Source organism: Erythrolamprus reginae, chromosome 2, assembly GCF_031021105.1.
Source record: "Erythrolamprus reginae isolate rEryReg1 chromosome 2, rEryReg1.hap1, whole genome shotgun sequence".
Taxonomy (NCBI): Eukaryota; Metazoa; Chordata; class Lepidosauria; order Squamata; family Dipsadidae; genus Erythrolamprus; species Erythrolamprus reginae.
The window spans coordinates 11,911,560-11,936,025 of NC_091951.1; the positions used below are offsets into that span (position 1 = coordinate 11,911,560).

General features: G+C 52.7%; 1 protein-coding gene across 1 annotated transcript in view; it reads right to left on the bottom strand.

The window, feature by feature from the left end:
* Positions 1-3,384: 3,384 nt before the first annotated feature.
* Positions 3,385-24,466, bottom strand: part of LOC139159727 (class I histocompatibility antigen, F10 alpha chain-like) — a 33,732-nt gene continuing 12,650 nt past the window's right edge. The window contains exons 2-9 of the mRNA XM_070737085.1: positions 18,117-18,392; positions 15,556-15,831; positions 12,717-12,998; positions 8,192-8,302; positions 7,642-7,674; positions 5,806-5,838; positions 4,433-4,470; positions 3,385-4,177 (exon numbers count right to left, since the gene is read on the bottom strand). Coding sequence (XP_070593186.1) covers positions 4,451-4,470; positions 5,806-5,838; positions 7,642-7,674; positions 8,192-8,302; positions 12,717-12,998; positions 15,556-15,831; positions 18,117-18,392 — 1,031 coding nt within the window. The 3' untranslated portion in view covers positions 3,385-4,177; positions 4,433-4,450. The remainder of the gene's footprint in view (positions 4,178-4,432; positions 4,471-5,805; positions 5,839-7,641; positions 7,675-8,191; positions 8,303-12,716; positions 12,999-15,555; positions 15,832-18,116; positions 18,393-24,466) is intronic.

Below are 24,466 nucleotides of genomic sequence, written 5' to 3' on the forward strand. Positions count from 1 at the left end.
CACAGTGGGCCCACACCAACAAAATGATATTTAACATCGACAAGAGCAAAGTCCTTCACCTAGGCAGAAAAAACCTTGGACACACATACAACCTGGGAGAAACCCCTCTTAGCAGTAGCGACTGCGAAAGAGACCTCGGAGTCTTGGTGGACAATCAACTAAACATAAGCCAACAATGTGCAGCAGCAGCTAAAAAAGCCAACACAATCCTAAGCTGCATCAACAGGGGAATACACTCCAAGACCAGGGAAGTCTTAATACCACTCTACTACGCCCTGGTCAGACCACACCTGTCCTGGAGTACTGTATTCAGTTCTGGTCACAACACTTCAAAAGAGACATTGAAACTCTGGAGAAGGTGCAAAAAAGAGCAACCAAGATGATTAAGGGATTGGAAACCAAGACTTACGAAGAGAGACTGAGGGAACTGGGCATGGATAGCCTAGAGAAAAGGAGGGCCAGATCAGACATGGTAGCAGTCTACAAGTATACGAGGGGATGTCACAGAGAGGAGGGGATCACTTTATTCTTCAGGGCACCAGAGGGCCGGATGAGGAACAACGGCTGGAAGCTGACCAAGGAGAGATTCAACATGGAGATCAGGAGGAACTTCCCGACGGTCAGAGCGATCAACCAATGGAACAACCTACCAGCGGACGTTGTGAACTCCAACACTCTGGACATTTTAAAGAGAAGATTGAACTGCCACTTTACTGGTGTACTATAGGGTTCCTGCTTGGGCAGGGGGTTGAACTCGATGGGCCTTCATGGTCCCTTTCAACTCTAACAATCAATCAATCAATCAATCAATAAATACTTTACAGATAATTACTAGGTTGCTGCATGCTCAACTGCCTCTGAATGACTCAGCATTCTCAACAGAGGCCTCCTTTCTGTATTAAGATATTACCCAGGGATTTTTATTTCTTCACAGGACAAACAGCCTCATCATGACTGTGCAGCCCCACCCGGTTCCTCCCTTCGGATTATTGCAAAGAAGCAGAGAACAAAGGCAGCTTAAGTCTTTGCTTCAAGGTAGCCCCTCCCAATTCCACCGCCCTCTCTGCCACACACACACCCTTACTACATTGCAGAGAAGAGGAAAGGAATAGAAGTACTTCAATTGTTTGTTTTAAGGCAAAGAAGGGAAGACGAGAGTAAATGTTTTCCAGAATTCATATTCCTCACTCTCATGTCCATTACACCCACACCAGGGTCCTATCTCCACTGTCCCAGCCTCATCCGTACACACGGTCCATCCCTCAACAAATGCACGGAGATCCTTGTGAGGAAATTAAATATGTCATTCAAACAGGACTTTTAAGTCTTGCCCTAGAGCTTGATGGTCAAAACCGAGTAGCCAGCTGTATTCCTCCCTTTCCAGATGCTCTCGTGTCTTAAGGTTGCTGTTCCTTCCTTTTCCTCCCACAGGAGGGGACGAGGCAGGACTTGAACTCACTCCTGGTTTCTAGCATGGTACATCCTTGATTTACGATCTGAATTAAGCTCAACATTTCTCTTAAGTGAAATTTTTATTCAGTGAGTTTTGCCCCATTTTACGACTTTTTTTGTCACGGTTTTTAAGTGAATCACTGAGATTGTTAAGTTAGTAACAGGATTGTTAAGTGAAGCTGGCTCCTTCATGGACTTTGCTCGTCAAAAGGACACAGGAGAGGGTCACATGACACTAGGACACTGCAACCGTCATAAATATGAACCAGTTGCCCAGCAGCCAAAATTTGATCACATGACCACAAAAATGCTGCAACGGGTCTAAGGGTGAAAAACTGTCAGATCAATGAAACACAGCAGCAGTAGGATTTTTCAATCCCGCTGTAAGTTCGAACAGTCACTAAATGAACCGTTGTAATACGAGGACTCCCTGTAGACTAAATTGAATAAATTTGTGGCTGACTGGTTTATCCTTGGTGCTCATTTTTCTTTCATGCATTTTATTTATTGTATTTTATTTATTATTTTATTTATTTATTTATTGGATTTATATGCTACCCAGCGGCGGGCCTCCATTCCTGGCACTACCAGAACGCATGCGCAGAAACCAAATCTCGCGCAGAAGCACCAAACCCACAGAAACTGGCAAGTAAGTAGACAGCCACCACTCATCCTACTATGCTTCTTGTGGTGCAAGCGGTCTGTCCGCTCCGTTCATCCCATCCACTCTCCCGCTTAACCTCATTGCTCATCCCATCTGGTCACTCGCTTGTCTCCCATCAGCTCCATTGTGCCGCTGCCCGGCCGCCGGCCTTACCTTGAGTGCACTGCTCTCCTGCTGAGAAGATGGGCCACCATGCAGGGTCCGAGCTCCAGCTGCATGGCCTGTTTTATTCTCCCACAGTGGCGCGGGAAAGCAGTAGGCAGGCCACGCAGAAAAACCACGCCGGAATCGCCAGAATCACACCGGTTGCATGTGCACGGTGCATGGATGCCTGGTGGCAATGGAGGGAGGCTACACGCTCCACTTCTGCCACTGGAACGGTGGTTCCCGCATTCTGGGGTGTGGCCCATCCCTGATGCCCCCCCTCTCTGAGGATTTTGGTTCTTGTCTTGATATTTTTATTGTGTTGGCTGACCAGAGCCTCTTATGTGAGCTGGGCAGTCATATATTCTACTTAAGACATAAATTTCTAAAACTTTTGAATCAGTAGAAGAGGCGAAAATATGCACTGAATTCTTTCAAATTCAATTCAATTCAATTTATTAGATTTGTATGCCACCCTTCTCCGAAAACTCGGGGTGGCTCAATGAATAAGTGCTTTCAAGTTTACCTTTTAAGCTTTCAAAGATGGCTAGTCAAAAGGGAGGGAGAGGCAAGACCCCCACCGTTTTCACACCTTCATGCCCCCAAAGCATCCCCTGTAATATGGGGGACAACTTTCCCATCAATCAGGGTTCCCCCACCACATCATATTAGGCAGCTGAGGAGCCCAGAGATGACCTCCCAGAAGCAGGAGAAGCTGCCCTTCTGCAAGGGGACCAGGACACCCATGGCCGGTCACTGAACCCCCTGTCTCCTGAAGAGCCCCTGGATGAGGCTCAAAGACCAGCCACTTGACCAACAGCCTGAGCCAAGGGTGGATTTGAGGGAAGAGCAGCCTCTATTGTTGCCCCCACAAAGCCAAGAGCAAGCAGCCATTTTACAGATGACCTTGGTGATTGTAGAGAAACATCTAGACACAGGAACAAAATGGCTGCCTCCTCCCCAAAGGAGCCCCCAGGAGCCCCCCCCCTCCAAGTTCTCGCTTCTTCCATGTTTTGCCTTAGTTTCTCCCTTTCCTCCCACTCGTGGAATTGGAATGGGGTCTCTGATCAACAGGAAGAGTAAAATGCTTCCTAATTTCAACCTCCTCAAACATGCAACTCGGGTAAGAGTAGAAGAAATCATTTATTTTCAGAAAACAATTTTGGCAAAATTACAATATATGCGGAGGTAGCAGCCTGACAGTGCAATTGATCTCATGTTCCATTTTTCTAAATCATGAAAATCCATAAATGGCAATCTATAAAAAATAAGTGTCAAACACTACACTCTGTATACTGATTATTTGTCAAATTTTGTGTTACCCTATAACTCAATTAACTCTGCAAAAATCGCTTAAAAGTACATTAATTATTTTAGTGACAAAAATCTCAGAAAGCACACAGCTAGTAATAGTTTCATGGGAGATTAAATTAAACATAAAACACACACAAGGGAAAAAAGAAATAAACCTCCACCTTTATCCCCCACAAGCATAATGAAATTAACAACTTAGAAATCTCTCTTGAAGTAAAACCAAGAAACTCTTCATCCTCTTCCTCACCCCATTCTCTATAAACGCATCTCTAAAATCTCATCTTTAACCTCTAATCTTTCTCCACTAAGAATAATCAGCAGAAGCCCATTAAGGGGGTTATGCAATCCACAGTATCTATTATAAACTATTATCTACAAAATCCAATTTGAAATATTTTAATCCAACAATTAGTAACATAATATATTCTTTTCTTCTCTGCTCCTAAATCATAAATTTAAAAGGTGACTGATTCAATGATAAAAGCAATGATGAAAGACCCAAAATCTGCCCTGGTTCCAGCATGCAGGAAGGGTCACCTAAGAGTCCGGCCCAATTCAGGAGAAGGCAGATCCATCTTCCTTCCTCTCTCTTTATGCTGTCCACTACAAAGAGGAAGGAGAAAAGTATCCAAGGGTTAGTTGGATCCAGACAGTCACAGAGCCTGAGAGCTGCCAGAGGATCAGAGTTTGGGGGCAGGAAGACCCCCCCAGCCCTCTCCCCCAAATCCCTTCTCTTCCAGTGTTTGTGAATAGGAGAGAGAAGAGGGACTTCCAGAGTATCTTCACCCCCACTTGGTCCTTGGACTCCAAAGCCCTTTTCCCCTTCCCCCCCCCACATGGCCCCCCCACACCACTCACCTGCAAGTGGGGGGGCTGCTAAACGGCCTGGTTGCTCCCTGGATTGGAGAGAAAGACACAGAATGAATCAATGTCTTTTCCTTTGAGGAGGACAAATCTCTCTCTTCACCATTAAACTTCTTCAGCTTCACAAACTTCCCAGTGGATGTAAAACTTTTTATTCATTAATTGAGCTTCCACCCCAACTATCCCATTAAGGTGACTCTAGGCAGCTCACAGAAAAATTCAATAAACTGCCATGTAGAACATTTAAATCAATAAATAAAAACCAGATTCCCCCATCAGATCATGGTCCCTTTGGTCTGACAACAAGATCATGTCCCGTGTGTGATTGTGGTCTCGAATCAGACCCAGGACGATATGGGAGAGACCCACAGACACCAGGGAGGCCATGAACTCCTGGGCTGCTTCCGAGGCCAAACCCAGGGATGGCTGGTTGAAGTCTCCCAGGAGAATCATGATCCTGGGCAACTCCATGCCAACCCTGAGATGGTCCCCAGCAGCTGAGGCAGGGAGGTGGCCATGCATCAGAGAGGCTGGTACAGTAGCAACAGGCCCAACTGGTCCTGTGAGCCCAAAGTCAGAAACAAAGAGTCACAACCAGAAACCTGGGAAGCAAGAGTATAGTCTGGAGGACAGGAGGGAAAGGGGGGACATGATCGAAACATTTAAATATATTAAAGGGTTAAATAAGATTCAGGGGGGAAGTGTTTTTAATAGGAAAGTGAACACAAGAACAAGGGGGCACAATCTGAAGTTAGTTGGGGGAAAGAGCAGAAGCAACATGAGAAAATATTATTTTACTGAAAGAGTAGTAGATGCTTGGAACAAACTTCCAGCAGACGTGGTTGGTAAATCCACAGTAACTGAATTTAAACATGCCTGGGATAAACATATATCCATCCTAACATAAAATACAGATAATAGTATAAGGGCAGACTAGATGGACCATGAGGTCTTTTTCTGCTGTCAATCTTCTACATTTCTATGTTTCAAAAGCCCAAGTGCCAAAAGAGATTCTCAAATGACCACTGAACCCCACTTCCTCTGCCCTGGACTCTCAGTTGGGGCCAAACATTAAATCCAGATGAGGAGGACACCCACCCCCTCCAGAGTCAGACAGGTCTCAGCTCTGCCACCAGAAGAATCTCTAACCACTAGGGATTGTGTCATTGCCAGTAATTTCCCTGTTTCCCCTCAAAAGACTTGAGGGCTTTTTCCTCCAATGGGGGTCAAGGCTCCACCATGCAGACTCTGGGCTGCCTGAATTCCCCTGTCTGAATCCAATCCAATCCTGAATCCCCATCCCCCCAAAGTCTTGCAAAGAGACCGAATGGCTGAGGCAGCAGCAGGAGTCGCTCCCTCCCACTTACCCTGGTCTGAACTGCTGGATCCTTTGTCACTTGCTGGAAAAGAAGGAAAGAAAAAGAAGGTGAGAAAGTCTCTCTCTTGGCTTAGAGGTGGAGAAGCTCAGCTCTTTCTGACCCCAGCTCCCTCCCTCCTTTCCCCTCCCCCTCCCTTTCTCCCTTCCTCCCTTTCTCCTCCCTCCCTTTCTCCCTTCCTCCCTTTCTCTCTCCCTCCCTTTCTCCCTCCCTCCTTTTCCCTCTCCCTCCCTTTCTCCCTTCCTCCCTTTCTCCTCCCTCCCTTTCTCCCTTCCTCCCTTTCTCTCTCCCTCCCTTTCTCCCTCCCTCCTTTTCCCTCTCCCTCCCTTTCTCCCTTCCTCCCTTTCTCCTCCCTCCCTTTCTCCCTTCCTCCCTTTCTCTCTCCCTCCCTTTCTCCCTCCCTCCTTTTCCCTCTCCCTCCCTTTCTCCCTTCCTCCCTTTCTCCTCCCTCCCTTTCTCCCTTCCTCCCTTTCTCTCTCCCTCCCTTTCTCCCTCCCTCCTTTTCCCTCTCCCTCCCTTTCTCCCTTCCTCCCTTTCTCCTCCCTCCCTTTCTCCCTTCCTCCCTTTCTCTCTCCCTCCCTTTCTCCCTCCCTCCTTTTCCCTCTCCCTCCCTTTCTCCCTTCCTCCCTTTCTCTCTTCCTCCCTTTCTCCCTCCCTCCTTTTCCCTCTCCCTCCCTTTCTCCCTTCCTCCCTTTCTCCTCCCTCCCTTTCTCCCTTCCTCCCTTTCTCTCTCCCTCCCTTTCTCCCTCCCTCCTTTTCCCTCTCCCTCCCTTTCTCCCTTCCTCCCTTTCTCCTCCCTCCCTTTCTCTCTCCCTCCCTTTCCCTCTCACACACAATCAAAGACTCACAAATACATGGGGAGATTTTGGAGCAAATTGTTTTGGCTAAAATGTTTTGGCATCGAAAATAATTCTTAAAATTTGTATATATATCACACTAAGCCAGAAGGCAGAGCTGACCTAAAAAAGATACAGATGGATCCAAAGTTCTTTTTTTAACCATTTCTTACTTAAACAGCCTTTGTGATGGGAGACCAAGAGGAGATCCAGCTGACATCCCCCAAAACTCCTTTTCCCTCATTGACCCCTTTTGACACCTAATTTTATGGAGCTTCAGACTCATTTGGCCAAGCCTTTCCCTTCTGCCTGCTTGGGAAACAGAGCATGTTCTCAGTCAGAGGGACCTTCCACCATCTGGATCTGCTCACCTTCTTGAAGGTTCCTTCACCCAGATGTTTCTCCTTGAGGGCTCCACTTTCAAGAAGGGCCTGGCTGTAATGAAAAGGGGGCCTATCTTCCCCAGCCTGGTTCTTAGGAGGAAGAGGAAGATAGCACATACAAGGACACACACTTTCTCTCTCTCTCTCACACACACACACACACACACACTCAACTGATGGTTTCCCTGCTCTAAGTTGGAGTGTCAGGCCAAAAGTTGTTATGTGAAGTCAGAAGTTGGCCTGACATACAATTAGCAGTGATAGACGGGAGAGGTGAGCGAGAGAGTGAGTGAGAGAGAGAGAGAGAGATTATAATACGACACATTCCTTTTCGCAGAGTCCAAGGTTACTGAACTAGGAAGGAAATAGGGGTCCCTGCACTGGATGGGTCCACAGGATTGCACTTGTGGGAGTGGGGATATGATATGAACTTTAACCTGGATGTAATCATAAGGGAATCTTAAGAGTTGCAATGATCAAGCTGAAATCCAGAAATGGCTTTGTTAATAAATCAACCCCTGCGTGAAAGCTCAGGTGTAGAATTTGATTTATTTCTCAGGTGCTATTTGGTTTGCTGACATTACAAGGAAAGAGGACAAATCACTCACTTGATGCTGCTTTGTAGCCATCCTGATGTTTCTCTGCAAGGACAAAAATCAGTGAAAGCTCAAAAGGATCCACCAGAGATCATCCAAACTCTCCCTCCGTAGGTGGAAGAACCCCAGGAGATATTTCACAGTCACTTTGTCCCATCAATAAACACAGAAAGATCTTCAAAATACAAATGTATCTCCTGATTTGCCCCAAGAGAGACCTGCTGCCTCCGAGATGGATGGAGGGGAATTGGGGGAAGCAGCTGGGAGGGGAGGGAGGTTCCCATGGAAACCCTTCTCTGCTGCTCTTTGATCAAAGCCTTTGAGGGGGACAGAGGAACTGGGATGCCTCTTCCCAACTCAGAAGAACCTCAGACTGCCTGAATCTCAGACTCAGCTGAACCGAGACTGGAGTCCCAGCAAGAGGCTGAGATCTCAGAGGCTCCCCAAGAGGGCTGGGACAACAGGACAGAAGGAAGCCCAGAAGGAGCTCCCCAAGGGGAAAGACTTGGGGGGAATCTCCCCATCTTCCTTCCATCATCCCCCCCCCAAAAAAGATACTTACTGAAGAACACCAGGAACCCAGCAATCCCAGCAATCACACCCACCACAACCAGAGCAGCCACAACGCAGCCGATAATGATGAGCGAAAGGTTTGATTTTGAATCGGTGGGTTCTGAATTGGGAGAAAGAGCAATTAAATTTGATTATTTCCTGCATCGTGACAATCATCAATTTAAAAAATGGAGTTTCAATTTGAATTTTGAAACTTTGGAAATCTGGTGTAGGTTTGGGACACTTCTGAGCATATGCAGAGTTCTTTGATAGGGGGCTTTTTTCCTTGGGTGCTGAGCCTCAGGAATTCTCATATCAAAATAATGTGCAAGTTCTTTCTTAGAGAAGCAACACAGGGTTTTAAATTATTGTTATTATTATTATTATTATTATTATTATTTATTACACTTGTATGCCGCACTTCTCCCAAGACTCGGGGCGGCTCACAGAATACAAATAAAAAAATATGTGTACAAATGTAATAGTTAAAAACTATAAACTAAGATCCCATTGCATTAAAAAACTGTCAAAACCATTATTTAAAAAACATACAAGCATACCATACATAAAACTATATTTGGACCACATTTGGAATACTGTGTTTAGTTCTGGAGACCTCACCTACAAAAAGATATTGGCAAAATTGAACAGGTCCAAAGACGGGCTACAAGAATGGTGGAAGGTTTTAAGCATAAAACATATCAGGAAAGACTTCAAGAACTCCATCTGTATAGTCTGGAGGACAGAAGGAAAAGGGGGGACATGATCAAAACATTTAAATATGTTAAAGGGTTAAATAAGGTCCAGGAGGGAAGAACAAGGGGACACATTCTGAAGTTAGTTGGGGGAAAGATCAAAAGCAAAATGAGAAAATATTATTTTACTGAAAGAGTAGTAGATCCTTGGAACAAACTTCCAGCAGACGTGGCTGATAAATCCACAGTAACTGAATTTAAACATGCCTGGGATAAACATATATCCATCCTAAGATAAAATACAGAAAATAGGGCAGACTAGATGGATCATGAGGTCTTTTTCTGCCGTCAGTCTTCTATGTTTCTATGTTTCTATATAGGCCTGGGGAGATGTTTTATGCTGAGCCTGAGGAATTCACATATTGTATTATAAAATAATGTGCAAGTTCTTTCTTAGAGAAGCAACACAGAGTGACCTTTTGACCTTTAAAGCAGGAAACCCTGTTAGTCTCTGATGGGAAAAAGCTCAGACTTGGGAGCCTCTTTTCTGACTCCTGATGTCCATCTGTCCAGCCAAAATTTGCCTTCAGAAAAGGGGCTACCAGATTCCTCCTGATTCTTCCACTTTATTTATTTATTTATTTATTAGATTTGTATGCCGCCCCTCTCCATAAACTCGGGGCGGCTAACAACAGTAGTAAACAGCATATAACAAATCTAATGTTTAAAATAATTTAAAAACCCTTATTTAAAACCAAACATACAAACAAACATACCATGCATAAATTGTATAGGCCTAGGGGGAAAAGGGTAGTTCAGTTCCCCCAAGCCTGATGACAGAGGTGGGTTTTAAGGAGCTTCCGAAAGGCAAGGAGGGTGGGGGCAATTCTGATCTCCGGGGGGAGCTGGTTCCAGAGGGTCGGGGCCGCCACAGAGAAGGCTCTTCCCCTGGGTCCCGCCAGATGACATTGTTTAGTCGACGGGACCCGGAGAAGACCGACTCTACGCCGTTGCGACCTCTCCGTGGCGTTAGACCCCGTAGAGCCCCATGATTCAACGAGGAGCTCCGGGAGTTGAAACGCCAGAAGAGACATCTAGAGAAGCGATGGAGGAAGAGTAAGTCTGAATCCGATCGAACACTTGTAAGAGCTCACATTAAGACTTACAAAGTGGCGCTCAAGGCGGCAAGATGCGCGTATCATGCCGCCTTGATTGCATCAGCGGAATCCCGCCCGGCCGCTCTGTTTAGGGTGACCCGCTCCCTTCTTAATCAGAGGGGAGTTGGGGAGCCCTTGCAGAGTAGTGCTGAGGATTTTAACACGATTTTCGCTGATAAAATCGCTCGGATCCGGGTGGACCTCGACTCCAATTGGGAAACAGAGTCGAGTGACAATGAGTCAGTCGAGGTGACTGGGGCTAAACGTCTTTGTCCATCTGTCTGGGCGGAGTTTGACTTGGTGACACCTGATGAAGTGGACAAGGCCATTGGAGCTGCGAGTTCCGCCACCTGTTTACTGGATTTGTGTCCCTCTTGGTTGGTTTTGGCCAGTCGAGAGGTGACACGGAGCTGGGTCCAGGAGATTGTCAATGCCTTCTTGGGAAGGGGGTCCTTTCTGGCCCTTTATAAGGAGGCACTCTTGTGCCCCCTCCTCAAGAAGCCTTCTCTGGACCCAGCCGTGCTTAATAACTACCGCCCAGTCTCCAACCTTCCCTTTATGGGGAAGGTTGTTGAGAAGGTGGTGGCACTTCAACTCCAGCGATCCTTGGAAGAAGCCGATTATCTAGGTCCTCAGCATTCTGGATTCAGGCCCGGCTACAGCAGGGAAACTGCTTTGCTCGCTCTGATGGATGATCTCTGGCGGGCCCGGGACAGGGGTTCATCCTCTGTCCTGGTGCTCCTTGACCTCTCAGTGGCTTTCGATACCATCGACCATGGTATCCTTCTGTGCCGGCTGGAGGGGTTGGGAGTGGGAGGCACTGTTCTTCAGTGGTTCTCCTGCTACCTCTCTGGTCGGTCGCAGTCGGTGTTAGTGGGGGGTCAGAGGTCGACCTCTAGGTTGCTCCCTTGTGGGGTGCCTCAGGGGTCGGTCCTCTCCCCCCTGCTATTTAATATCTACATGAAACCACTGGGTGAGATCATCCAAGGGCATGGGGTGAGGTATCATCAATATGCAGATGATACCCAGCTTTACATCTCCACCCCTTGTCCAGTCAATGAAGCAGTGGAAGTGATGTGCCGGTGTCTGGAGGCTGTTGGGGTCTGGATGGGTGTCAACAGACTCAAACTCAACCCTGATAACCCTGGCTGTGGGTTTTGCCTCCCAAGGACAATTCCATCTGTCCATCCATTATCCTGGGGGGGGAATTATAACCCCCTCAGAGAGGGTCCGCAACTTGGGCGTCCTCCTCAATCCACAGCTCACATTAGAGAAACATCTTTCAGCTGTGGCGAGGGGGGGCGTTTCCCAGGTTCACCTGGTGCACCAGTTGCGGCCCTATTTGGATCGGGAGTCACTGCTCACAGTCACTCATGCCCTCATCACCTCGAGGCTCGACTACTGTAACGCTCTCTACATGGGGCTACCTTTGAAAAGTGTTCGGAAACTTCAGATCGTGCAGAATGCAGCTGCGAGAGCAATCATGGGCTTCCCTAAATATGCCCATGTCACACCAACACTCCGCAGTCTGCATTGGTTGCCGATCAGTTTCTGGTCACAATTCAAAGTGTTGGTTATGACCTATAAAGCCCTTCATGGCACCGGGCCAGGTTATCTCCGGGACCGCCTTCTGCCGCACGAAACCCAGCGACCAATTAGGTCCCACATAGTTGGCCTTCTCCGGGTCCCGTCAACTAAACAATGTCGTTTGGCGGGACCCAGGGGAAGAGCCTTCTCTGTGGCGGCCCTGGCCCTCTGGAACCAACTCCCCCCAGAGATTAGAATAGCCCCCACCTTTCTTGCCTTTCGAAAGTTGCTTAAAACCCACCTCTGTCGTCAGGCATGGGGGAATTAAGATATTCTTTCCCCCTAGGCTTCCACAATTTATGTATGATACGTTCGTATGTATGATTGGTTTTAAAATAAGGGTTTTTAGCTCCTTTAGTATTGGATTGTCACATGTTGTTTTTACTACTGTTGTTAGCCGCCCCGAGTCTACGGAGAGGGGCGGCATACAAATCCAATAAAATGATAAAAATGATAAAATGATAATGACCTAACCGGTCGTTGGGATTCGTGCGGCAGAAGGCGGTCCCGGATGTATTCTGGTCCGATGCCATGAAGGGCTTTATAGGTCGTAACCAACACTTTGAATTGTGACCGGAAACTGAGCGGCAACCAATGCAGACTGCGGAGTGTTGGTGTAACATAGACATACCTGGGAAGCCCATGATAGCTCTCGCAGCTGCATTCTGCACGATCTGAAGTTTCCGAACACTTTTCAAAGGTAGCCCCATGTAGAAAGCATTACAGTAGTCGAGCCTTGAGGTGATGTGGGCAGGTGATGAGGGCAATTGTAAACAAAAGCAAATCTATTTCTGGTGCTCAGTGTAACTGCTGCTTTTCTGCTGGGAGGAAGAACCAGGGGAGGCCTAAGAGAGGATCTAAGGGCCTTTCATCAGGATCAGCCAAGTATTGTGATGGGATTCTGTAGTTTCCTTAATATCCGCTGAAGTCAGTTATACGGTCTGGTCCCTGCAGCTTCACCAACCTCAAACAATGGAAAAACCAATGGATTAAAGCTCAGGTATGTTCACATCTGGACACATCTGGGGTCATATTTCTCTCCCACCCCCTCCAGGCTGCCAAAGAGCCCGGCCTTTCCCTCCCTGCAGTCTCTCACCCTTCAGCTCCAAGTCCAGAGGATCCTGTAGGCCGTCATGCTCCACACGGCACCGATAGCGGCCCCTCTCTTTGGGGTCGACCCGGATGCTGATCCAGTAGTGGTAGGTCCCATCTGTGTTGGGGGCCAGAAACCCATGGAAGGTGTCCTGCAGCCAGACCTCCCCGTCCCTCATCCAGGAGGCATCGATCTCCCTGGGGTAGAAGCCGTGGACCCGGCAGACGTGCGTCTCCATCCCATCCTCCACCTCCGTCCTGCTGCTCATCGTCACCACTGGAGGCTCTGCGGAAACACCGGAATTGACTCTGAGCCCCTCCAGAGACTGAAAGGTGGGTGAGAAAATCAGGGGCAGGAAACTCTCCCCCTATTTCCCCCTCCACACCTGAAACATCTCAAGGGGTTTTTGGAAATGCTCCGAATCTGGAAAACGCTCAACCACAAGAACTCCTGATTTTGAGTCCTTCCCAGGGACTCAGCCTGAAAAACCTCCAGCAGCAAATTGAGGGTCCAAGGAAATTCCTCTCTGTCTGCTTTGACCTCTGGCTGATCTTGGGCTGCTCCCTTCAGGGGAGGGAGAGTGGAGATGGTCTCTTAGGTTCCCTCTCAAAACAGCCACAACACAGAAGATTCTATTTTTTGCATCCTCTTCTGCTCCCCTGAATCTGAGGCTGCTCCAGGCCTCTTTCCAAGGGACAAAACCACTGTCTTGTGTAAGTAGCGCGCGCGCGCTAGCGCACACCCCAAAATACCCCCCCACACACACCATTTCCCAAGGGCGCGCAAGGAGCCGGACGTTGGAGTTGGTGGCGGGGAGCGACAAAAGTGTGGAGGCGCCGTGCGCGCTCCCCATCCCCCTGCCAGCCCGCAGTAGACATGGGTGGAAGGAAAGGGAGCCGCTCCCGCCTCCCCATGGTGCCTCTGGCCCCCTCGCGCCCCTGGCCTCTCCCCGCTGCCCCCCACCCGCCTGATTTGCCCCCTCTCCGGCTTTCTCCACCTCCCGCCTTGGGGCGCGACTTCTCCCACGGTGGTGGCGGCTGTGACTTCTCCTCCTCCTCATCCGCGCTCCTAGCGAGGGGGCTGCAAGAGGGTTTTCTCCTCACGCTTCGTGAATGCCTGCCCCGCCCCTCTTGCAGCCCCTTCGCTGGGAGTGCTTTCGTCCCGAGCTTTCAGCAAGGGGGCTGCAGTAGAGGCAGGCAGGCGTTCCCGAAGCACTTGGAGAAAGCGCTCTCGCAGCCCCCTCGCTGACAGAGAGACAGAGAGAGAGAGAGAGCAACAGACAGAGCAAGATGGAAAGAGAAGGAGAGAGAAAGTAAGTGAGAAAGAGAGAGAGAGAAAAAGAGAGGGGGAGGGAGAGAGATAGCAAGAGAGAGCACAAGAGAGAGAAAGAAAGCAAGAGAGAGAAAGAAAGAGTGAGAGAAAGAAAGCAATAGAGAGAGAGAAAAAGAAAACAAGAGAGAAAGAGTGAGGGTGTGAGGGAGAGAGAGACAGCAACAGACAGAGCGAGGTAGAGAGAGAGAGAGAGAGAAAGTGAGAAAAAGAGACAGAGAGAGCAAGAGGGGGAGAGAGAAAGAGAGAGAAATGACTCTTGATTTAAAGCATATGGTAAAAAGCACCCAAATAAAACAGAGGGGAAAAAACAGCCGTGTGTGTGTGTGTGTGTGAACTCTTGAACCATTTCCAATAGCCTTCACCTGTTATTGGAAATGGTCCAAGAGTTCACATACACACACACACACAAGGGGGGAGGAGACAGGGATGGAAAAAGAGGAGAAGATAGTAATAATAGTAATAGATTTTGCTTTTGTTTTATTATTAATTTCTTTTAATAAAAAAGAAGGGAATTTTTTTGTTTGTTTATTTATTTATTTATTTATTTATTTATTTATTTATACATACATACATACATACATACATACATACATACATACATACATGCTTGTATGCCGCCCAGTCCCAAAGGGACTGCGGCTCAGAAATTGGACACAACCCCAACTTTAAGGGGAAGAGAGATCAAATGGAATCTCACACTGATCAATTTGGAAAAGAGATTTTGTCTCTGAAAAGGGGAACGACAGAGAGAGATTGAGGCCAATGGAAGAGAGAGGGGGTCCTCTTCCCCAAGCAGGGAGGGGCTGTTGGTGATGATAAGTGGGGGGGGGGATTCCCCAATTGATCCTAATCTCATGCAGGTAATCCTGGAGGGATCAAGGGCCCCAGGGGGGAAGGGAGAGACCGAGGGGGGAGGGGTGTTCTAGATGGTAAATTAATAAAAAATCCTAGGGAAAGATTATAATGTGAGTCCCCCTGTGTGGGGAGGTGTGTCCCTGAAGGGGGTTAAGAGGAAAGGCTGAGTGAGAATTGTGGGAACCTGTTTGAGGCTTAAAAGAAAGATTGACATAAATTTTGCTCCACCCTGAACCCCCCCAGAAAGAAATGTACCCCTCATCCATGGCCCTTTTGCCCAGGTGAGTTAATTGGGATGGGGGGGAATTAAGGGCACCCACCACTCTCGACTCAGTTTGGCTAAAGGGGGTTTCACTGAATGGCCCCAAATGGTTCCCTCCTTATGGGCAGTGCACTGGACACCCTCAAGGGCTTTTCCTGCCTGACCCACCCAGACACTTGCCAGGCAGAGGCTGCATTTCCTGGTCCACTGAATGGCTGCCTGGTAGTGGGAACCAATCAGGGCTTCCCGTGTCCTGGAGAGAGGTTGGAAGGGGGAGGGGAGGATTCCCACCAGGGAGAAAACAGGCTGCAGACCAGGGACTCAAAGGGGCTGAATGTGTCCAAGAGATCCGGCCATAAAGGAGGAAAGTCCAGTCTCCATTCAGATGCTCACCTGTCCTCAGCAGTGTCTCATTCCCATAGGACAGGTACTTCTCCAACCACTCAATGCATTCCTCCTCCAGGTAGGCCTTGTATCTCTGATTGAATCCTGGTAAACCATCCCATTTCCTCTGGGTGATCTGGGCCTGGGGGTCGGGAGCCACCCAAGTGAGGGTCTCCTTGTCGAAGGTGGTGAAGGTCCTCCCTTCGTAGCCATACTGCCAAAACCCTCCTTTGCTCCTGTCTCTCCGGAGCTCACAGCCATACATCAACTGCCATGTGTGAAGGCCTGAAAGACAAGAGAGGAGGATGGTTTCCGGAGTCCTGAAGATAGACAGAGCTTCCCCCCTTCCTGCAGGGACTTTGACAGAGGCACTGACACCCCCATTTCCTCCCCAGAGTCCAAGGGAAAGGAAGCCCCCATCACTAACCTCCCTCCTCCCCTCCCTCCCCCTCCCTCCCTGCATTCCCCTCCCCCCAGGACGGAGTCCCTGAACCTTCCCAGGAAAAGGGAATCTGGAAAAGGCAGCAGAGGATCCCAAGGGAGACGGAGAGAAGGAGGAGGGGAAAAAGAAACAGAGGGACGGAGATCCTTCCATCTTTCTCTCTGCTGTTCCTCTGGGGGGAAAGGAAGGGATCCCAGAGAGGGAACAGGAGCCTGGATCTGCGGCTGCAAAGAGGGACTGAGAATCTGGTGGTCTCAAAGAGGATCTGATTGATCTACATAAAAGCTTGCAGGGATCCCTGTGACCATAGATCTTGGTCCATGTTCACAAACAGCATCAAGTCACAAGGGCCGGTTCCCACTTTGGGCTAAGCAGAAACAAACCATGGTTTGGTGCAATGTGGGAATGAAGCCTTGAAGGGCCACAAAGGAATATTTTCCTCAGCAACAGCAGCAAGTGGCCCAGTCTGATCTGGACACCTGAAGGATTATTGGCCTTTGAAATGAACTTGAAGTCCACAGTCTTTGCAAGGCCCTGGAGAAGATATTTAGACTTCAAGTGACCAGATTCGTGGATTTAAAAGAAAACTGAATGTTTGAAAAAACCAAAAGGAAATCCTGAAATGTTTCTAGTCCTGTTTGGGCTTGAGAGGGAGGAAGGACGCCAGGAACTCTCAAATCTAAGGGAAAAACCACCTGGAAGGACAGTTGAACTAAACTGACCAGTGTTTTCCCTCCCTTTCCCCACCCAGGAATGTCGGGGGAGGGGATCCTTTCTCTGCATCTTCTGCTCAGCCAGAGATCTTCCCTTTGGAGGAAGAGGAAGATCCTCGTGAGCTCCAGCCTGATCCTTCCCTCGAGAGGAGATTCCCTGATCTCCCCATGGGGAAAATGGACTTTTATTTATTTTTCTCTGATTAGTTTCCTTTTCTCCTTTACTTTATGTTCCCTTCTATTAGTTTGTATCTTTTGTTCAAAAGGTTTAATGCAAATTATTTTAAAATGTTTTAAAGGCAAAGAAGGTATCATTAAAATTGTATTGAGAACACAAGAGAGGCTGATGTCCCAAAGCCTTTACATGAATCAAGGCAGAGCAACCACATCTGGAATACTGGGAGCAGTTGTGGCCCAAGACCCCCAAAAGGAGAGGAGGGAGCTGGAGAAGGTCCAGAGGAGGCGACTCAGGCGAGGGGAGGGGGGAAGCAGCCTCCCTTTGAGGGAAGGTTGGGACATTTGGGGCTCTTTAGCCTGGAAAGGAGGCTCCCACTAGACCCACAGGTGCTTTCAGCCCCTGCCCCCAAATAAGGTTCCTTGAAGGTGAATCTTGTCCCCCAAAGATGGAAGAAGGGGGGAGGGGCTGGTGAAGAAGGCCTCCCCCCCTCCAGGGCAGCCCCACCAAGAGGGCAGGGCAGGAGTTCAGCCTGAGGGACCAAGGATGGGAAGCCACGAAGGCTCTGAGAGACTCTGGAAGGGCCCCAAATGAAGGATCCTTTCTTCTCTGTCTTTCCCTCTCAGGATTGGGAGGATCCTGGCCCTGTGCCCCCCCCCAAGAGCCCCCACCCCATTTGGGTCTTCCTGGCCCCTCCTTCCAACTGGGGGTGATCAGAAGCTCCCGGCATTTGGGCCCCACTTGTCCCTCCAAAAAGGGGGTGAAGGGATCTGGTCATTCTGGGTGAATCTGCACTTGATCCCTTATTTCTCAGGTGGAAACAGGAGGACCTGCTTGCCCCAGAATTTAATTAGGATCCACTGCTTTTCTTGCGTGGGGTGGGGACCATTGATTCCCCTCCTCCCCCACAGCAGGAGACCCACCAAGGTCAGACCCTCCAACTTTCATGGGGGGGGGGAGATTTTGGTCTTTTTTTATCTCATTTTATCTCAATATCAACATTCAGAAAGACAGATGGATAAATTTAAACAAGTTTTCATTAACTGCAATTGGCAGAAAATGTCAGCTATGGAGACAAGGACGATCTTATATGGATTAAAAATAAATAAATATATTAAAATAACTTTTTAAAAGGTGTGGAAGTAGCCTTTCCCCTTGAAGGGACCCCCCCTTTATCCCCCCACCTGCTCCCTGGGGAGGGGAATATGGGGCCGGAGGAGCCACCAGACCCATCACTCACCTTCGCTCTGATTGTAGCGATTCCTCAGAGTCTCCAGGCCTTCTCTGAACACCTCCTCATTGCCACGAACTATCTGGGTTTGCCTGTCCCAGTACTGGGGATCCTCCTTCCCCACCTTCTCCATCCAGGAGACTCGAGGCTTCATCTTCCGGCTGTGGCTGTCGTAGTGAACGAAGACCTGACCGTCCACAAACCCCACATCGACAAAGTGGGGCAGCCCCTGACTGGGCTCCGAGACGGTGGTATAGAAATACTTCAGGGAGTGGGAGGAGGCGCCTGGAAGGGACCCAGAGGGGCAGAGTTAGGGGGCTTCAGTCACGGACCCTGATGCTCTATGGGGCACAGAAGGCCCCATTCCCAGGTCTGGAAAGGAGGAAGAAGAAGAGAAAATGAAGAGGAAATGATGGGAGAGAGAAATAAAACAGAGGGTGGAAAGAGGGAGGGACCGAGAGGCAAAGGAGCATCTTCTGGAGGGGCTGAAGAGTTGGTGGACAGACAGGTTGGGGGGGGCAGAGAGGTTGGGGGGCAGAGAAGTTGGGGGCAGAGAGGTTGGGGGGCAGAGAAGTTGGGGGTAGAGAGGTTGGGGGGGCAGAGAGGTTGGGGGGGCAGAGAAGTTGGGGGTAGAGAGGTTGGGGGGGCAGGGAGGTTGGGGGACAGAGAGGTTGGGGGGGGAGAGAGGTTGGGGGGCAGAGAGGTTGGGGGACAGAGAAGTTGGGGGTAGAGAGGTTGGGGGGGCAGGGAGGTGGGGGACAGAGAGGTGGGGGGGCAGAGAGGTTGGGGAGAGAGGTTGGGGGGGCAGAGAAGTTGGGGGTAGAGAGGTTGGGGGGGCAGAGAAGTTGGGGGACAGAGAGGTTGGGGGGGCAGAGAGGTTGGGGGGCAGAGAGGTTGGGGGACAGAGAAGTTGGGGTAGAGAGGTTGGGGGGGCAGAGAGGTTGGGGGGGCAGAGAAGTTGGGGGTAGAGAGGTTGGGGGGCAGGGAGGTTGGGGGACAGAGAGATTGGGGGGCAGAGAGGTTGGGGAGAGAGGTTGGGGGGTAGAGAGGTTGGGGGGGCAGGGAGGTTGGGGGGCAGAGAGGTTAGTGGGGCAGAGAGGTTGGGGGGCAGAGAAGTTGGGGGTAGAGAGGTTGGGGGGGCAGAGAGGTTGGGGGGCAGAGAGGTTGGGGGGGCAGAGAAGTTGGGGGTAGAGAGGTTGGGGGACAGAGAGGTTGGGGGGGCAGAGAGGTTGGGGGGCAGAGAGGTTGGGGGGCAGAGAAGTTGGGGGTAGAGAGGTTGGGGGGGCAGAGAGGTTGGGGGGGCAGAGAAGTTGGGGGTAGAGAGGTTGGGGGGGCAGGGAGGTTGGGGGACAGAGAGGTTGGGGGGGGAGAGAGGTTGGGGGGCAGAGAGGTTGGGGGACAGAGAAGTTGGGGGTAGAGAGGTTGGGGGGGGCAGAGAGGTTGGGGGGCAGAGAAGTTGGGGGTAGAGAGGTTGGGGGGGCAGAGAGGTTGGGGGGCAGAGAAGTTGGGGGTAGAGAGGTTGGGGGGGCAGGGAGGTTGGGGGACAGAGAGGTTGGGGGGGAGAGAGGTTGGGGGTAGAGAAGTTGGGGGTAGAGAGGTTGGGGGGGGCAGAGAGGTTGGGGGGCAGAGAAGTTGGGGGTAGAGAGGTTGGGGGGGCAGAGAGGTTGGGGGGGCAGAGAAGTTGGGGGTAGAGAGGTTGGGGGGGCAGGGAGGTTGGGGGACAGAGAGGTTGGGGGGGCAGAGAAGTTGGGGGTAGAGAAGTTGGGGGTAGAGAGGTTGGGGGGGGCAGAGAGGTTGGGGGGCAGAGAAGTTGGGGGTAGAGAGGTTGGGGGGGCAGAGAGGTTGGGGGGCAGAGAGGTTGGGGGGCAGAGAAGTTGGGGGTAGAGAGGTTGGGGGGGCAGAGAAGTTGGGGGACAGAGAGGTTGGGGGGGTAGAGAGGTTGGGGGGCAGAGAGGTTGGGGGGCAGAGAAGTTAGGGGTAGAGAGGTTGGGGGGGCAGAGAGGTTGGGGGGGCAGAGAAGTTGGGGGTAGAGAGGTTGGGGGGGCAGGGAGGTTGGGGGACAGAGAGGTTGGGGGGGGAGAGAGGTTGGGGGGCAGAGAAGTTGGGGGTAGAGAGGTTGGGGGGGGCAGAGAGGTTGGGGGGCAGAGAAGTTGGGGGTAGAGAGGTTGGGGGGGCAGAGAGGTTGGGGGGCAGAGAGGTTGGGGGGGCAGAGAAGTTGGGGGTAGAGAGGTTGGGGGGGCAGAGAAGCTGGGGGACAGAGAGGTTGGGGGGGCAGAGAGGTTGGGGGGCAGAGAGGTTGGGGGGCAGAGAAGTTGGGGGTAGAGAGGTTGGGGGGGCAGAGAGGTTGGGGGGGCAGAGAAGTTGGGGGTAGAGAGGTTGGGGGGGCAGGGAGGTTGGGGGACAGAGAGGTTGGGGGGAGAGAGGTTGGGGGGCAGAGAGGTTGGGGGACAGAGAAGTTGGGGGTAGAGAGGTTGGGGGGGCAGAGAGGTTGGGGGGGCAGAGAAGTTGGGGGTAGAGAGGTTGGGGGGGCAGGGAGGTGGGGGACAGAGAGGTGGGGGGGCAGAGAGGTTGGGGAGAGAGGTTGGGGGGGCAGAGAAGTTGGGGGTAGAGAGGTTGGGGGGGCAGAGAAGTTGGGGGACAGAGAGGTTGGGGGGGCAGAGAGGTTGGGGGGCAGAGAGGTTGGGGGACAGAGAAGTTGGGGGTAGAGAGGTTGGGGGGGCAGAGAGGTTGGGGGGCAGAGAGGTTGGGGGGGCAGAGAAGTTGGGGGTAGAGAGGTTGGGGGGGGCAGAGAAGTTGGGGGACAGAGAGGTTGGGGGGGCAGAGAGGTTGGGGGGCAGAGAGGTTGGGGGGCAGAGAAGTTGGGGGTAGAGAGGTTGGGGGGGCAGAGAGGTTGGGGGGGCAGAGAAGTTGGGGGTAGAGAGGTTGGGGGGGCAGGGAGGTTGGGGGACAGAGAGGTTGGGGGGGGAGAGAGGTTGGGGGGCAGAGAGGTTGGGGGACAGAGAAGTTGGGGGTAGAGAGGTTGGGGGGGCAGAGAGGTTGGGGGGCAGAGAAGTTGGGGGTAGAGAGGTTGGGGGGGCAGAGAGGTTGGGGGGGCAGAGAAGTTGGGGGTAGAGAGGTTGGGGGGGCAGGGAGGTTGGGGGACAGAGAGGTTGGGGGGGGAGAGAGGTTGGGGGTAGAGAAGTTGGGGGTAGAGAGGTTGGGGGGGCAGAGAGGTTGGGGGGCAGAGAAGTTGGGGGTAGAGAGGTTGGGGGGGCAGAGAGGTTGGGGGGGCAGAGAAGTTGGGGGTAGAGAGGTTGGGGGGGCAGGGAGGTTGGGGGACAGAGAGGTTGGGGGGGCAGAGAAGTTGGGGGTAGAGAAGTTGGGGGTAGAGAGGTTGGGGGGGCAGAGAGGTTGGGGGGCAGAGAAGTTGGGGGTAGAGAGGTTGGGGGGGCAGAGAAGTTGGGGGACAGAGAGGTTGGGGGGGCAGAGAGGTTGGGGGCAGAGAGGTTGGGGGGCAGAGAAGTTGGGGGTAGAGAGGTTGGGGGGCAGAGAGGTTGGGGGGGCAGAGAAGTTGGGGGTAGAGAGGTTGGGGGGGAAGGGAGGTTGGGGGACAGAGAGGTTGGGGGGGAGAGAGGTTGGGGGGCAGAGAAGTTGGGGGTAGAGAGGTTGGGGGGGGCAGAGAGGTTGGGGGGCAGAGAAGTTGGGGGTAGAGAGGTTGGGGGGGCAGAGAGGTTGGGGGGCAGAGAGGTTGGGGGGCAGAGAAGTTGGGGGTAGAGAGGTTGGGGGGGCAGAGAAGTTGGGGGACAGAGAGGTTGGGGGGGCAGAGAGGTTGGGGGGCAGAGAGGTTGGGGGGCAGAGAAGTTGGGGGTAGAGAGGTTGGGGGGGCAGAGAGGTTGGGGGGGCAGAGAAGTTGGGGGTAGAGAGGTTGGGGGGGCAGGGAGGTTGGGGGACAGAGAGGTTGGGGGGGAGAGAGGTTGGGGGGCAGAGAGGTTGGGGGACAGAGAAGTTGGGGGTAGAGAGGTTGGGGGGGCAGAGAGGTTGGGGGGGCAGAGAAGTTGGGGGTAGAGAGGTTGGGGGGGCAGGGAGGTGGGGGACAGAGAGGTGGGGGGGCAGAGAGGTTGGGGAGAGAGGTTGGGGGGGCAGAGAAGTTGGGGGTAGAGAGGTTGGGGGGGCAGAGAAGTTGGGGGACAGAGAGGTTGGGGGGGCAGAGAGGTTGGGGGGCAGAGAGGTTGGGGGACAGAGAAGTTGGGGGTAGAGAGGTTGGGGGGGCAGAGAGGTTGGGGGGGCAGAGAAGTTGGGGGTAGAGAGGTTGGGGGGCAGAGAGGTTGGGGAGAGAGGTTGGGGGGTAGAGAGGTTGGGGGGGCAGGGAGGTTGGGGGGCAGAGAGGTTAGTGGGGCAGAGAGGTTGGGGGGTAGAGAGGTTGGGGGGGCAGGGAGGTTGGGGGGCAGAGAGGTTAGTGGGGCAGAGAGGTTGGGGGGTAGAGAGGTTGGGGGGGCAGAGAGGTGGGGGGGTAGAGAGGTTGGGGGGCAGAGAGGTTGGGGGGCAGAGGTTGGGGGGAGAGAGGTGGGGGGGCAGAGAGGTTGAGGGGGCAGAGAGGTTGGGGGACAGAGAGGTTGGGGGGGAGAGGTTAGGGGGACAGAGAGGTGGGGGGGTAGAGAGGTTGGGGGTCAGAGAGGTTGGGGGGAAGAGAGGTTAGGGGGACAGAGAGGTGGGGGCAGAGAGGTGGGGGGGCAGAGAGGTTGGGGAGAGAAAGGTTAGGGGGCAGAGAGGTTGGGGGGCAGAGAGGTTGGGGGCAGAGAGGTTGGGGGGAGAGAGGTTAGGGGGGCAGAGAGGTTGGGGGGCAGAGAGGTGGGGGGGTAGAGAGGTTGGGGGGGCAGAGAGGTGGGGGGGAAAGAGGTTAGGGGGACAGAGAGGTGGGGGGGGTAGAGAGGTTGGGGGAGGTTGGGGGGAGAGAGGTTAGGGGGACAGAGAGGTTGGGGGGAGAGAGGTTAGGCGGACAGAGAGGTGGGGGGACAGAGAGGTGGGGGGACAGAGAGGTGGGGGTGTAGAGAGGTTAGGGGTAGAGAGTTTGGGGGGCAGAGAGGTTGGGGGGCAGAGAGGTTGGGGGCAGAGAGGTTGGGGGGCAGAGAGGTTGGGGAGAGAGGTGGGGGGCAGGGAGGTTGGGGGGCAGAGAGGTTAGTGGGGCAGAGAGGTTGGGGGGTAGAGAGGTTGGGGGGCAGAGAGGTGGGGGGTAGAGAGGTGGGGGGGCAGAGAGGTTGGGGGACAGAGAGGTTGGGGGACAGAGAGGTTGGGGGGGAGAGGTTAGGGGGACAGAGAGGTGGGGGGGTAGAGAGGTTGGGGGGGCAGAGAGGTTGGGGGGAGAGAGGTTAGGGGGACAGAGAGGTGCGGGGGTAGAGAGGTGGGGGATCGAGAGGTTAGGGGTAGAGAGTTTGGGGTGCAGAGAGGTTGGGGGGCAGAGAGGTTGGGGGCAGAGGTTGGGGGGCAGAGAGGTTGGGGGAGAGAGGTGGGGGGGCATTGAGGTTGGGGGGGCAGAGAGGTGGGGGGCAGAGAGGTGGGGGCAGAGAGGTTGGGGGGCAGAGAGGTTGGGGGGAGAGAGGTTAGGGGGCAGAGAGGTTGGGGGGGCAGAGAGGTGGGAGGGTAGAGAGGTTGGGGGGGCAGAGAGGTTGGGGGGAAAGAGGTTAGGGGGACAGAGAGGTGGGGGGTAGAGAGTTTGGGGGGCAGAGAGGTTGGGGGGCAGAGAGGTTGGGGGCAGAGGTTGGGGGGCAGAGAGGTTGGGGGAGAGAGGTGGGGGCAGGGAGGTTGGGGGGCAGAGAGGTTAGTGGGGCAGTGGTTTGGGGGTAGAGAGGTGGAGGCAGTGGTTGAGGGGGCAGAGAGGTTGGGGGCAGTGAGGGTGGGGGGTAGAGAGGTTGGGGGGGCAGGGAGGTTGGGGGGCAGAGAGGTTAGTGGGGCAGAGAGGTTGGGGGGTAGAGAGGTTGGGGGGGCAGAGAGGTGGGAGGGTAGAGAGGTTGGGGGGCAGAGAGGTTGGGGGGCAGAGGTTGGGGGGGAGAGAGGTGGGGGGCAGAGAGGTTGAGGGGGCAGAGAGGTTGGGGGACAGAGAGGTTGGGGGGGAGAGGTTAGGGGGACAGAGAGGTGGGGGGGGTAGAGAGGTTGGGGGCCAGAGAGGTTGGGGGGAAGAGAGGTTAGGGGGACAGAGAGGTGGGGGGTAGAGAGGTGGGGGGTAGAGAGGTTAGGGGTAGAGAGTTTGGGGGGCAGAGAGGTTGGGGGGCAGAGAGGTTGGGGGCAGAGGTTGGGGGGCAGAGAGGTTGGGGGAGAGAGGTGGGGGGGCAGGGAGGTTGGGGGGCAGAGAGGTTAGTGGGGCAGTGGTTGGGGGGTAGAGAGGT